The 13698-nt window shown below is 43.6% G+C and overlaps 5 protein-coding genes across 5 annotated transcripts; 4 read left to right on the forward strand and 1 right to left on the reverse strand.

The window, feature by feature from the left end:
- Nucleotides 1–230: 230 nt before the first annotated feature.
- LOC141841560 (late embryogenesis abundant protein Lea5-D-like) lies at nt 231–924 on the reverse strand. The gene is made up of 2 exons (XM_074729733.1): nt 641–924; nt 231–558 (listed from the first exon to the last, which is right to left on the reverse strand). The coding sequence occupies exons 1-2, from the start codon at nt 706–708 to the stop codon at nt 318–320; spliced, it is 309 nt and encodes a 102-aa protein (XP_074585834.1). The 5' UTR covers nt 709–924; the 3' UTR covers nt 231–317.
- A 930-nt stretch (nt 925–1854) lies between these two features.
- Nucleotides 1855–4245, forward strand: LOC141840343 (uncharacterized). The gene is made up of 4 exons (XM_074728303.1): nt 1855–1899; nt 1993–2097; nt 3641–3741; nt 3826–4245. The coding sequence occupies exons 2-4, from the start codon at nt 2046–2048 to the stop codon at nt 4099–4101; spliced, it is 429 nt and encodes a 142-aa protein (XP_074584404.1). The 5' UTR covers nt 1855–1899; nt 1993–2045; the 3' UTR covers nt 4102–4245.
- A 221-nt stretch (nt 4246–4466) lies between these two features.
- On the forward strand, nt 4467–5160 carry LOC141837755 (uncharacterized). Its single transcript, XM_074725129.1, has one exon. The coding sequence runs from the start codon at nt 4603–4605 to the stop codon at nt 5095–5097; it is 495 nt and encodes a 164-aa protein (XP_074581230.1). The 5' UTR covers nt 4467–4602; the 3' UTR covers nt 5098–5160.
- Nucleotides 5161–5866: 706 nt separating this feature from the next.
- Nucleotides 5867–7684, forward strand: LOC141838644 (COBRA-like protein 4). Its single transcript, XM_074726181.1, has 5 exons — nt 5867–5984; nt 6056–6592; nt 6688–6838; nt 6925–7202; nt 7289–7684. The coding sequence occupies exons 1-5, from the start codon at nt 5885–5887 to the stop codon at nt 7582–7584; spliced, it is 1362 nt and encodes a 453-aa protein (XP_074582282.1). The 5' UTR covers nt 5867–5884; the 3' UTR covers nt 7585–7684.
- A 2164-nt stretch (nt 7685–9848) lies between these two features.
- LOC141839965 (uncharacterized) lies at nt 9849–13408 on the forward strand. Its single transcript, XM_074727836.1, has 5 exons — nt 9849–10091; nt 10295–10362; nt 10439–12178; nt 12323–12476; nt 12642–13408. The coding sequence occupies exons 1-5, from the start codon at nt 9938–9940 to the stop codon at nt 13313–13315; spliced, it is 2790 nt and encodes a 929-aa protein (XP_074583937.1). The 5' UTR covers nt 9849–9937; the 3' UTR covers nt 13316–13408.
- Nucleotides 13409–13698: the final 290 nt, after the last annotated feature.

Below are 13698 nucleotides of genomic sequence, written 5' to 3' on the forward strand. Positions count from 1 at the left end.
GTATATAATCTTCTTTTGCGATTCATTTATATCAGATGTATAATGTAAATATTTGGAAATTGATTTTTTTTTGCGGGACATAGCTGAGTTGGTTATGATGGAGTTGCAAAAGAGGGTAAGGGTTGTATCATCTTTTTGCGGAAAAGGAAATTGATTTTTAAAATTTGTTCCTGGTGGATTTGTGCTATGATCTTCTTAGTTTTTGGCTTAAAATATCTGTTCCTAGTGGATTTTTTAGTTTTTGGCAAATGACCATTTATTCAATAGTTATTTCAGATTTTAGAACACATGAGATGGATTACCAACATAACATCGTATTAAACACAGTAACGCTCGTCGGAGAGATTCGTCTCTCGCAGCTCCGCCGACTCCTTCAGGCGGTTCCCCGGCCGATAGTCGCCCGTCACCGGATCCGGCATCCAGGAAGAGGACGAAGCGGATGCATAGGAGGCGCCGCCGCTGGTCATGGTGGAGTCCGCCACCCCCTTACCCACCGCAGCGTTCTGCTCCGCGTTTCCCACAGCCGCCGCCGCCGCCGCCGCCGCCGTGTATCCCCTCCTGTACGAAGTAATCATTACATCAATACGCAATACTTTATGATTCATCGCACTACGTAGTGAATATAGACATGAACATCGACCTGCTGACAAAGGGAGTACTGACGTAATTCTTGAGAGACGCAGCGACGCCGACGAGAGAACGAGCCATCTATCTTTACTGCAAAAGGAAAGGAATAGAACTGAGGAAGATTAAAGAGAGAGAGTTGAAGGCAAACAGAAGAGACTGAGGTCGTCTTCTTCCTCCTCCTCCTCCTCCTCTCACTCTCCCTCTCCCTCTTTCTCAACCTTTCCTCCTTTGCGTTCGAGGAAAACAGAGAGATCTGTGGTTTAATTTATAGCAAAATATACGAATTAAAAAGTTAGAAACAGTGGAAGTAATAATTCATGAGCTCTGCAGCATCACATGTATATAATAATAACAATATATCGAGAGGTTTTGTCCTGATCAGTGATCACCAGCAGTGATGGGCCCAAACTCCAGATTCAGAAATCGTCGTTCCTTAAGGTCATTGTCTAGATCCTTTGCTATTGCCGTAGTGTGATCTATGCTCTGTATGACTAGAGAGAGACCGAGAAGCTGCCTCGCAGTTGCATTAAAGCGAGGACGACGACGAAGACGACGACGACGAAGAAGCAGAGAAGCTGCCTCTGATTTTCCTCTTGAGTTCATTGAATCGGCCAAACGTGGATCAGGAATCTTGGGCCGTGTCGATGGCAATCGCACGGCCCAAACGTGGATCCAACAAACGACGCCATTAATGGTAATATTCCAGCAAAAAAGGAAACAGAATCCAGCAAACGACGCCGTTATTTCACCACTAGTAGAAAAGCATGGTTTAAGCTAAAGGATATTAATTCCATGAGACAAACAAGCCTGAAAATAATAGGGATAATTAATACAAATAAACAAGTCACAACTTTATTATTTTTATTATTTTTTTATTAAAAATATGATATATGCGATTACAGTTGTCGAATTTCACTTATTCTCTTAGCAAACAAGTAATAAAGTTGGCAGTATGAAAAGAATTTGGGTGCAAATCTTTCGTTCTCGAGACGAAAGCTTTGGTGTGTGATTATTAAAGATCATTAATAAATACATATTAAAATCCATTTGCAAGAAATTGAGACCAAGTCGAAGCGGTTTCATGACCAATTCGGATCCGAGTTCGCCAACAGGTTTTATCTGCCTGATTTTTATCGGGCGGATGTGGATCCGGATCCAATAACCCGACAAGTTCCGATTTTCTTTTTCTTTTTTCCTATAAGTAGCAGAGGGAGTTGTGCTTTTCTGGGCGTGGCCACAACCCTTGAGAGCACCTTCGTCTCCTCTCTTAAGGTTTTGTATTTCTTTGGATTTTGGTGTATTTTATTTGATTTTTTGCCTTGGGATTCGTCTTCTGTCATCGCGTACTGACCCTTTGTTGGAAAGGTGCGGGCTTTTGCGCCCTACCGGCCGCGGAAATCGATGTTCGTTTGCGACCCATGGATCCCCCTTTGAATCGTTCTGCCGCGGAGGTCGAAGAAGATGAGTGGGGTAGGATTTAACTCTGTTTTGTTTGCTAAAGATTTGATTTTGATGATAGATTTCTTGCTTTTAGAGTTCTCTAGGATTGATTATTATTCCCTGGAAATCTTAATAATTTTGTTTGTATGAGTAGATGGCACCAATTTAATTCACATAATAGAGACAGTTCCATGATACCTCCTTGTATTTGATTGTTGTTCGTGCACTTTCTGTATCTATGTTTCCTAGTGGATTTTTTTTTTTTTTGAAAAATTCGGAGATTGCGTTGTGTAAACTGCTAGGTTTCCCCAGAAAAATGTTCTAAAAAAAAGGGTGAGACTGGATTACAGGTAAGTTTTCAGAGATCTAATTTCTTAGGCGTGAGTATGCCTTAGCCTTTATTGTATTCAGACAACAACCTTAGAAACCAAAGATTTTGAATTTACTGGCGATGATTATCTTAAGTCAAATTGGTGTTCCTGATTGGTGGATAATTTCAACAAGACTTTTTTTTATCTTATTGTCATTAAGATTCAGTGGCCATGTTTATTTTCTCAGTGTGGATAATATTCATCTTTCTTTTAAACTGCACTATACCTTGAACAGAATCTCTCAAGTGAGATAGGTTTTCTTTAAAAACAAAAAAAGGGCCTGTGAGATTGACGATGCTTGATTTTTTATCTGAGTTGATTTTAGTTGCAGTTCAAATTCCTAACGAACAAATTCTCAAGAAGCTTAGTAGTAATGTTGATTGTTTAGAATACTAGGCAACAGTGGGGGTTGCAGATCTATTTTAGAGTGTAGTGCAGTTTAGATGATAAAATGTTGTAATGATGAGGAAATAACTGACAAATGTACATCTTAACAATTCTAGATTGAGTTATTGGACACCCTCTTAGAATTATTTTTGTTTTAGATAATAGATAACTGAATTCAATTCAGGATTCTTTGTTGACAAACAATGGTCTTCCCTTCCAAGTCTTAGAATTAGAGGAAAGAGATCACTTAACCACCAAAGATTTGCCTTCAATTTGTATTTTTTTTTATTAAGGGAGCTTTTCTCTTGATAATGCATGGAAACAAATGCAACTCCAGTTGGGTGTAATCTTCATGCCATGCTTGATAAAAACCTAGTATTTTTGAAGCAGGATAACTGATATTGACTTTCAAATCATCATGTGTAATCTACTGTCATTTGATATTTACAGCAAACAATTTCTAGCACATCTATTTTTTCTTCAGTAATGACTGACGTATGCTTTGTTTCCTTCATTTCTATTCTACTATGAATTGTTCAGCAAAGTTTCCATTACAAATTTCACTCAGTAAAGCATTTTCTATATCTAATGTTGACATTACGACACAATTTTATATTGATCTTGTACAAAAGAATGGATTAATGTTTCTCATCTCTTCACTCCTTTTTCTCCTATGTTACATTGTCATCGTATGGCATGTCCTTGCTTATCAGATTCGCAAACCACTAGATGCCAGAAGAAAGGAACTTAGTTCTTATGCATCATTCTCTAACTTAAGCTACTTCAGTTGCATTTATGTTGTATTCATGTCGCAGATACTGATGGATTTGTTATCCCAAGCTTGACAATTGAGGATTCAGACTTTGCTAATGCAAATGTGCCTTCAGTAACAGATCCTATACCTCCTCCTGTGACGGTCAGTACACAAATGTTCATCATATCGCTTAACTAGCTCATCAGTTTTCTGAAGGGTATTCGATCAATAATATGCTTCAAACAGACAACCAAAGAAGCTGAGAAAATCTACTTGGGACCTCACGGCGCTCCTCCTCAAGGCAAGCAACAAGACGCAAACCCAGCCGGTCGGAAGCAGCGCTTTAAACATAAACTCAGGGAAGCAGACCGTAGGCATTCAGGAACCGGGCGCGAGAACAAGATAGAGTCACTTCAACAGCTCGTGGGTAGTAAGGTAAGCAGCGGCAGCATGCCCAAGAGTTCTCCGCGAGATTGGTTAGATCCACACTGCCATGAGTCTCTGTTCGAGAAGCATCGCTAGACCAATTTTCCAAACTGTAGTCATCGTATCTTGGTAGTTGAATCGAAAAGGCAGAACTTTGATTCTCAGCAGCTTTCGTTTGGTTTTCATCCTTGTTATCAAACAATATTTATCGACTAATTTCTGTTATTTGGTATGTTAAAATGGGTGAGAAAGCTTTGTTTTTCATTCTCGTTTTCTTTTTTACGGAGAATGAAGATTTCCTACGAGAAATCGAGTTCACTTTTCCAGACTGAATGTATTGATTATTCAGTATCGAGAGAAGCAACGCATGCAGGATTAAATATTAACCGAGCTTGAAAACGACTGGTGTTAAGATGAAGATCTCCGCGAATGCTTCTGTGCTCCTCGCCGGGCCACGCTTGAGCACCGAGGCCACATGAACTGAGCTTCATCCCAAAACTCCACGTTACACTTCCCAACACAGCTTGATCCACGGGCCTTCTCCGGAGTATAGTATAAACATACAGCAGAGATCATCAACTACCGTCGTCGTCGGGGATGTCCAAGTCTCGTCGCCGAAATAGCTCCGGCGAGCTCGATGTCTTTGAAGCTGCGTTATACTACTCCGGCGAGGTCCACGAAACCAACCTGATCGGTATTCAAAGAGCGGTGGCAGCCAGGAGGAGCGTGGATGCACCGGGCAGATCAGAAACCACGGAGCTCTTCCAACGCCTAGCAAAGTCAGATTGCCAGTCCAAAGACAAACGAGAAAGGCAACCATATGCCGGTGCTAAGTTGGCTAACTCGATTCGATCATTCTTCAACCAAGTGATTTCGAAGAAGAAGAGTTCGGAGTACCTGGGAAAGCAAGCAAAGAGAAGCAGCAGAGAAGGATGCCAGAAGCCAACTCCATTGTTGTCGCAGAGAGACGAGAACGAGAAGAGATGCATGGCGAATGCGAGAGGGAATAAGGAAGGCGAGTGGCGTGGAAGGACTGAGGAGGATGGTGGAGGAAGCGATTCCAGCTCCGACTTGTTTGAGCTCAAGAGCTAATGCGATGGGAGTCTGCAACTCCAAGTCCTACTTATTCATGAGACCAACTTGGAAGTAGTCATGATGCAGATTGCAGAGGGAATAAGGAAGTCAAATGTGCCATCAGACACTTGCAATTGCACACTGTTCTTCGTTGAATATCATGTAATATTGTTGTTACCTTTGAACTAGTCCTTGCCAGGATCTATTTCAGTTAAACATTTTTCTGTTTGTGTCTGCTTGATGGCCTGAAACCACTCCAGAATTTACTGTTCAATATGAATAAATGGGCTTCGTGCAAGCATTTGAGCCTTGATCCTCCATTGTCGTAGCAAATCACTCATTTGCTTAATGATTAATGTCTTTATCGTTACTGATGATGAAAGGCTGGCTAGAAATATGGCATCTTCATAATTGTCTAAGAACTAAGTTGCAAGTAATCCATTGATGGCGACTCTCTACTTGCTGAAAACACATCCCAACTCTTCCAGATTCAATCTGCATGTGGCAAAATTAAGCTTTTTAATTTCTCTTCTTATATAAAAGAATTTGTTTACCAGGAACCGTTGGGAGGTATTCTTCAAATCTCCAGCGTCGCCCTCCCTCACCAAACACATTGCTTCAGAACAGAGGAAGGAAAACAGTGGATCGAGAGAAGGATCGAGATTAGGGAGCCTTTCTGTGCTAATCATCTCGCCGACGAAGAAGTTGGTGAGTCATCACTCGCTGTATAAAGATATCTGTAATCTTCTTCTTCTTCTTCATAGACACACAAGAGCACATCCTCACTCACTCAACAACAGAAACGATGAACGCGAAGGATGAACAGATGCGCTGGAGATGTTCGCTGAGGACATCAAATTATCTTCTTTCCCTGCTTGTTATTGTGCAATTGTTCTCTGTTGCAGGTTTATTTTTTGTAATCTTTACACAAAATGAAAGTCGATCATGGTGATCAGTGTCTGAAACTGTGTTGCAGTGGCATATGATCCGTTGGACCCGAATGGAAACATAACCATCAAATGGGATTTGATCTCGTGGACAGCTGATGGGTACGTCGCAGTGGTGACGATGAACAACTTCCAGATGTACCGGCACATCATGAACCCCGGGTGGACGTTGGGCTGGACGTGGGCGAAGAAGGAGGTGATCTGGTCGATGGTGGGCGCTCAGGCGACGGAGCAAGGCGACTGCTCCAAGTTCAAAGGCGGCGAGCCGCACTGCTGCAAGAAGACGCCCACAATACTCGACTTGCTCCCCGGCGTTCCTTACAACCAGCAGATCGCCAACTGCTGCAAGGGCGGCGTGGTGGGGGCCTACGGCCAAGACCCGGCCGCCGCCGTCTCGTCCTTCCAGCTCAGCGTCGGCCAATCTGGCACGTCCAACAAGACGGTGAAGCTGCCGCAGAACTTCACGTTGCTGGGACCAGGCCCCGGCTACACTTGCGGGCCGGCCAAGGTCGTTCCCGCCACCACCTTCTTCACGCCTGACCACCGGCGCAAGACTCAAGCTCTCAGTGAGTTTGCCGTTCTTGTAATCCAAGATTTAAAATTCCCGCTTGCTTCAATGTCGATCGATCGGTTTCTGACAATTTGTCGTGTGCATTTGCAGTGACCTGGAACGTGACATGCACCTACTCTCAGTTCCTGGCCTCCAAGCATCCCAGCTGCTGCGTCTCCTTCTCATCCTTCTACAACGACACCATCGTTCCCTGCTCCTCCTGCGCCTGCGGCTGCGAGACCAAGACCAAGACCTGCATCAAGTAAGTATCCATTATTCCTTCCCACAAACTTCATCACTCCCTCTCTCTCGTTCCTAGCAACGCACTGCATTAATTCGTGCACGCAGGAGTAACTCCGATCAGCTAAACTCGCCGGGGATCAACACCCCGAAGAAGGACAACTCGCCTCTGCTGCAGTGCACGCATCACATGTGTCCCATCCGCGTCCACTGGCACGTCAAGCTCAACTACAAGGACTACTGGCGAGCCAAGATCGCCATCACCAACTTCAACTATCGCTTGAACTATACCCAGTGGACGCTCGTGGTCCAGCACCCCAACCTCAACAACATCACCGAAGTCTTCAGCTTCGATTATAAGCCCCTCATGCCCTACGGAAACATCAGTAATAGCTCATGTCCCCCATTACAAGCTCCATGAATCGATCAGTTCATGCTTTTGTATTATATTAATCCCCTCTTCTCGTCGCAGACGACACCGGGATGTTGTATGGAATGAAGTACTACAACGATCTGCTGATGCAGGCCGGCGCCTATGGGAACGTCCAGTCTGAGCTGCTGCTGAGAAAGGATGAGAGGTCGTTCACCTTCAAGAACGGATGGGCGTTCCCTCGGAAGGTATACTTCAACGGCGACGAGTGCAAACTGCCGCCGCCGGATGCTTACCCTCACCTGCCGAGTTCTTCCCCCGTGACCGCTCAACTTGCTCTGCAGCAGCACCAGCTTGCAGCGGCAGTGCTTGCCTTGTTGCTGATCCTGTCATGGTAGAAGTCGTTATTCGAAGATGAGAAAATTCTTTGGGCGGTATTCAATCTAAATGTGTTCATCTCAAATCTGTGAGCCTCTATACATGTTAAATGACAAAAATTCTTGGGGTTTCTGGGCTCCAAGTTCAAACCGCATGCATGGGCTCGATCCATGAGTATCCCTCACGAGCTAGGGCGGTAAAGAAAAGTGAATTTGCCTCCTATCGTAACAAACACTCGCCATTGAATTCGGATCCACCAGTAGGAAATTAGTTAATTTGGTTCCTGATCAGTCATTATCCGAGCAAGAAGGCTGAAAACAGCCTGCAGCTACTGTTTCCTCACCGACCAGCAAGCGCCAAAGCAAGATCACATCATGCTCCTTCACGAACCACATTAATGCGAGACCCATATTTATCGCTAAAACGATAGATCAATTATTTCAAGGTCTGCAGACTGATGTAAAACCTGCAAGTTAGGCTTTCCACACCCTCTTTCAAATTTTGGAAGGCAAACACAAATGGTCCGCGAGCACTGACATGTCGAGCTTCTAGACACAGCAATGATTGAGAAGAAAACCTTGGATCGATGAACTCAGTAATTATTTTTTGGTTCTCAAATGGTTGCCATCCCACATTGTCAAACTGAGCCAAACACTGCATGAATCACCGTAAACATCCATAAATTAAAATATCTAGTAGCACAGTGGTCCATCAGGAATCATGCATGCATCTACCTCTCTAATCAACACAAGGAACAGGAGAATTTAAAGCGGCTGTCGTCTCTCAATCCACAAGGACGTCGAGCTAGCGAGCATGGTTTAGCTGTCTAAATCCTTTGCTGACTTCTGTTCACGATGAGATATACTTGATTAAGACAAGGAGAGGAAGAGAGAGGAGGAAACCCCGACGTGGCCCGTGCCGACTTCGCCCATTCGCTCGAGGGCCTCGTAACGCATGTGAGCATGACTTATCCATGGCCAGAAGTGCACCATCTTGTGTTTGTTTTTTTGTTCTTTTCCCTCTTCGTCCATACTGGCATGTTTCTTCCTCATCGGTGAATTTTCACATGAGCCATCGGGTTGCATTATCTCTGTTTTTGCCATGTCTGAACTAGGCTAATAAAGCGTGCTTGGATATTCGATGGCCCTCATGTTTCCATCAACTTGAGCTTCAATGTCTCAGCACTTCAAGGACAGCCCATGTGACAGTTTCTCCTCCTCCACCTTCCTCTAATCTCACCTTCCTCTGGATCTCAACAGTTGGAGATTAATGGTACGTACGTAAAACAATAAGATTTTCGACTTATGTCGAATATATCAACAGTAAGCTAGGCAGCTCCATGTGGCATTTGAACTTTATGCATGTGCCCTTGCTTCCCTTATTCTTATCCAGCCTTCTGTCCCATGCTGGAGTAGGGTCATCCATCCTTGCACTTCACCTCTACAGGGAAACTATTTGTACTGTACTCATGCAACTCATGAATACCTTGTACATACAAGGCGAGAAAGAGATGTACATTCTAGTATACCCTAATTCTGTGCATTTTTTGTCTGCTTCATGCCGACATGGATGAGTAAATACTGAAGAAATTGGTGTATTTCCCTGTGCATCAGTTTGTTGTCAGAATGATCAGCTAAGTTCGACGTACGTAAGAGTAGCGACTGATTGATTCATCAAGGAGCTACGATCCCTCAGACAAGCATTAAATTTCTGCAACAGCATTCCTGAGCTTCTTCTCCAAGAGCTCTGTTTTCTCAATTATTGAGACTATTCAGATTTGTACTTGGAATCAACGGAGTAATAAGGTTGTAATTACCATCAACGCCCAGTGCAATCTCCAGTGCTTGTTGATGAACTTCACATGCCATCAACCCACATGACGTTGTTAGGAGGGGAAGGAGCCTCTCTGACCCACTCATCTATTTCCGACCAGTCCAACGCAGCTCTTCTCCCAGTCAGAAGAACTTATCAACATCCTCGTAGCAGTGAACTTTCTCTCTCCTCCTTCAGAAATCAACCAGACCTAAAAGGAGAAACTTGAAGGAGAAGAGGATCAATGAAGCAGTAGTTTGCTTATTACATTCGATGTACTGCGCCCTTAGTTGCACAGTAGTTGGAATTCCTCCAAAAGTTTGATGGTTCAATGACCTGGACTAGGTTGTCCCAGAGCTAGGGGTAGGTTTTTAATGCATTGAGCCACTTCCATCCAAAGATGGGTGCCGGTCATTTCTTGAGCTCTTATATGACTGCGAGGAGTTCGTTGAGCAAATACAGAAGCCCAGAAGTCTGAGAACGTTCTCTGGCGTTTCTCTGCAGGTGTTTAAGCAATCCCTGCTTCCTATTTCTGCAGAAGAGAGAAAGAAAGAGGTCAACATGCCTGCTAAGTTGCTCAAGAGTTTCGCCGGTGAAAACCCAGATTTAGAGAAGCAAATTGGCTGCGTTGCCGGGATTTTTCAGATGTTTGACCGCCGCATCTTCCTCGCGAGGCAGCGCCCCAATCGCCACAAGCATAACAAGTTTCCTCCAGGTACCAATCCGACTGCTCTCTGTTCGTTCTAGTTAAACGAGATCGTAAAGAAACAGAATTCAGCCTTGTTAACCTCTATTTTGATTCATGGAGATCTTGATGAAACTCGATTTCATGTAATACTACTACAACCTCGATCACTAGTATATCTGCCTCCAGTCTACTCCTGGATTCATATTCAAACTGAGTTTTTTGCTTTGTAGATCATGCTCTTCGGAACAGCAGCAGGCATGAGCCAGAGTCAATCCCCTACTTGCCAGAGATTCTTCAGGTATTATCACGGTAACAATTTACTACAATTAGTATTTAAGTACGTAGAAGATTCTGAATTCTGTATTACAACACAGGAGAAAAACCTGACCAAGTACTGGTACGAAAATGAGAAAGCTTCGATGGAATCTTCAAGAGCTTCTTGCTCCTCTGTATCCAGCTCTTCCTTGTCTTCTCTGGAATTCGACAAGTCATCTCACAGAGATATGTGTTCCTTTGATAAAACATTCTTTTCGGAGAGGACTCTGAGAAACTCATCGAGTTTCAGGAGTTCAGAAGTCGACTGCAAATTCGACTCCAGAATTAGCGGTCCGTCTGCTAAGTCTTGCCGGCGATCTTCTGACCTCCTCAATACTCTTCGAGAGGCTGAGGTCTTAACTGTCAGAACTTCCTCCATTGACAAGGTGAAAAACCATGCTTACAAGCACCAAGACTCCCCCAGGCCTTCTTGGTACACCGCAACCGATAAGCCAAGCAATCTCGATGAAGCAATCAGACTATTGATCGAATTCAAGAAGGCACCTTGGAGCTTTGCTGATCGTGAAGCAAAAGATGCCTCGTTCACACAAGTGTTGCAGAAGGGTTCTACGTTCTCGTGCGACGAGAGGGAGCTCTCTAAGTCTTCTGCCAAAATGAGAGAGCTTCCAAGATTATCACTCGACAGCAGGCAAGCTTCTCAAAAGAGTACTTCGAGCATTGTTTCCAAAACAAGTTTAACTTTCGAGGACTTGGACAAAGCAAACAAAAGTCCACGCATCAATAGAGCTGCCAATCTGCTTCAGGATCTTGGTAGTAACCAAAAGAGACATCCTGGTGTCGTCGCGAAGCTCATGGGCATAGAAGACATGCCTGAATTGAACCCACCAGCTCAAGTTCCTCAATCCAATCGAAGCAGAGAGTCAATCGTGCCAAAGCCACCAGAAGACCATCATCATTCATTGCTGAAACAATCCTCAAGGGTCCTAAATGAAGCAACTCCTTGGGTCTTGCATGAGCAAATGCCAAGCAAGGATCTCAAGGCATTCAAGCATATGGTGGATGCCATTCGTGCCCAGAGGATGGCGAAGAACGCATTTCCCAAAGGAAAGAATCAGAACGTAAGGTCACCCAAGGTCAGAAAACAGCCAACTAAAGCAGGTGATGCACCTAAATCTTTCGAGCCTCCAATTGTAATTATGAAGCCTGCAAAGGCTATCAACAGGGCAGATGTTTCAAGTGACTCAGTAATGCAACTGAAAGGCCAAGCAAGTACTATCAACATGGTAGATGCTTCAAGTCACTCAATAATGCAACTGGAAGGCCTATCAACTCTTCCTAAGCTCCACACCAGTTCACGAAGAAAAGGCCATGCAAGCATCACAGCTGACAGAGAACTGAGTCCCAGAGTCACAGTCAACCAATTCAGTAGGAAGTCTACCACAAGTAATAATTCACCCAGATGTCAATCCAATTCAACGCAGCTTCAGGGAGAAAATCTTGGGGCATCACCTAGAACTTCAAGCGCTCGGAGCCCAAGGTCTCCGCAAAGGAAAATTGAAGCAGAGAAGAAGCCATGTTCACCAACCAGTAGGAAACCACTTGATTCAGTTTCTCCAAGAGGCAGACTTAGGTCGAATCAATCACAAGAACGAAAGAACAGAGACCAGGTTGATGAAATTATGTTTGAGAGAAGGATTCCTAATTGCCGGGCTGATGAAACTTCACCAGCCTCAAACAAAAGCAGCAGGGCAGCACTACACTTGACTGTTCTGCAGCAAAGCATCCAGAAACCATCAGATGAATCTCGTAGGAACGGGCTTCTAGGCTTAAATCAGAAGGTATGTAGATAACTGAATTTGCATTTACAACGATTATGATTCAGTTTATTTAACGAGTACAGAAATGTTTCCAAACTCTTGCATTTATAAGTAATATTTTAAATTATCCAAGTAACTCATTGGTTTGAGATTCTTCTGCTTCAGCAATCCGTACCATGCATGCATCGAGATGCATCAGAAAGGGAGCTTGCAAGTATAGCCCCTGAACAACCCAGTCCTGTGTCGGTCCTTGATGCTTCATTCTGCCAGGATGAGTTTCTACCTTCCCCTCTGAAGAAAAGCTCTTACACAGTCCAAGGTGAGCAATTAATTATTCGCCAATCAACTATATTGAAGAAGTGCATCTTTGATACATCTGCAAGTGCAAAGAACGATATATGTCAGATTGTTGATTGGAGCTAATTAGCTTATGAATTAGGAAAATCAGCAACGATATCTTCTAACCAAGATACTCCTTCCACAGATAATCGACCGTGCACATTAAGTCTGCTCTACTACCCTAATCAGAATAAACTCGAAGATATTGAGAAACTTGCACAACTCAACATGCTGAGCTCCAATGAGCATGAGGAACGACAAGCGTGCGACTTCATCAACACAAAGTGTAACTTGCAAAACCCAGATAACAAATATATTTCAGACATACTTCTTGCAGCAGGGATTTTAAACAATGAAAGCGCGATTCCTTCTCAGCAACATATAAACCCTGATATATTTCGTGTTCTGGAGAAACAGCATGGGCATCAGAAGCCGGATGCAGAAAGGAATCACAGGAAGCTTGTTTTTGACGTGGTATGTGAGATTCTAGTTCACAAGAGGGGAGGGCTCGCCTGCAGGAATCCTGGTGAGTTTTTGCTGAGGGGAAAGAGAACGCTAAGTGGGCAGCAATTGCTGGGAGAAATATGCTCCCAGATCAAAGAACTTGAAGCTGGGAGCACGAGGTCCACCACGTTCGAGGACGGTGTGGAACTAATATCAAGCGAGGACATTCTTGGTCGATCTGAAGGGTGGGAAGACTTTGGCATGGAGAAAGTAAGGGTGGGAATGCAGATCGAAAGGCTGATACTTCTGGATTTGATCAATGAAATTGTAGGTGAAGCTGGTTTACAAACCAAGCGAACTAAAATATGCAGCTAGTCTGTCAGCATATATTATACATGCATTAAGCTTTGACCAAGTAATGGACTTACTATCATCTTCTGCAATTCTATTAATTTTCCTCTTTTTTCAATAAAATTTATTAATTTGACTTATAAGAAATGGATTAGTCTTTCGAACAATGGTGTGCCTTAAAATGAAATGATGTTATGAACAACAGCCTTTCAGATGAACTACAGTTCTAGATGAACTAAATCATCTAAACAAACCTCCATTCAGACATAGATCCAAATGTGTTCCCTTAGATTCAGTTCTTCAACCCTTACATCATGATTTGACAGAGCTTTCTCTGCCAAATCATGGATCACATAAAGAACTGAATCAGGGCATCTATCTAATTAAGGTTGATCATACCAAAGCTT

The sequence above is a fragment of the Curcuma longa genome, chromosome 11, assembly GCF_044706935.1.
Source record: "Curcuma longa cultivar G26 ecotype Majalengka, Jawa Barat chromosome 11, ITB_CL_G26_1.1, whole genome shotgun sequence".
In the NCBI taxonomy this organism is placed as follows: Eukaryota; Viridiplantae; Streptophyta; class Magnoliopsida; order Zingiberales; family Zingiberaceae; genus Curcuma; species Curcuma longa.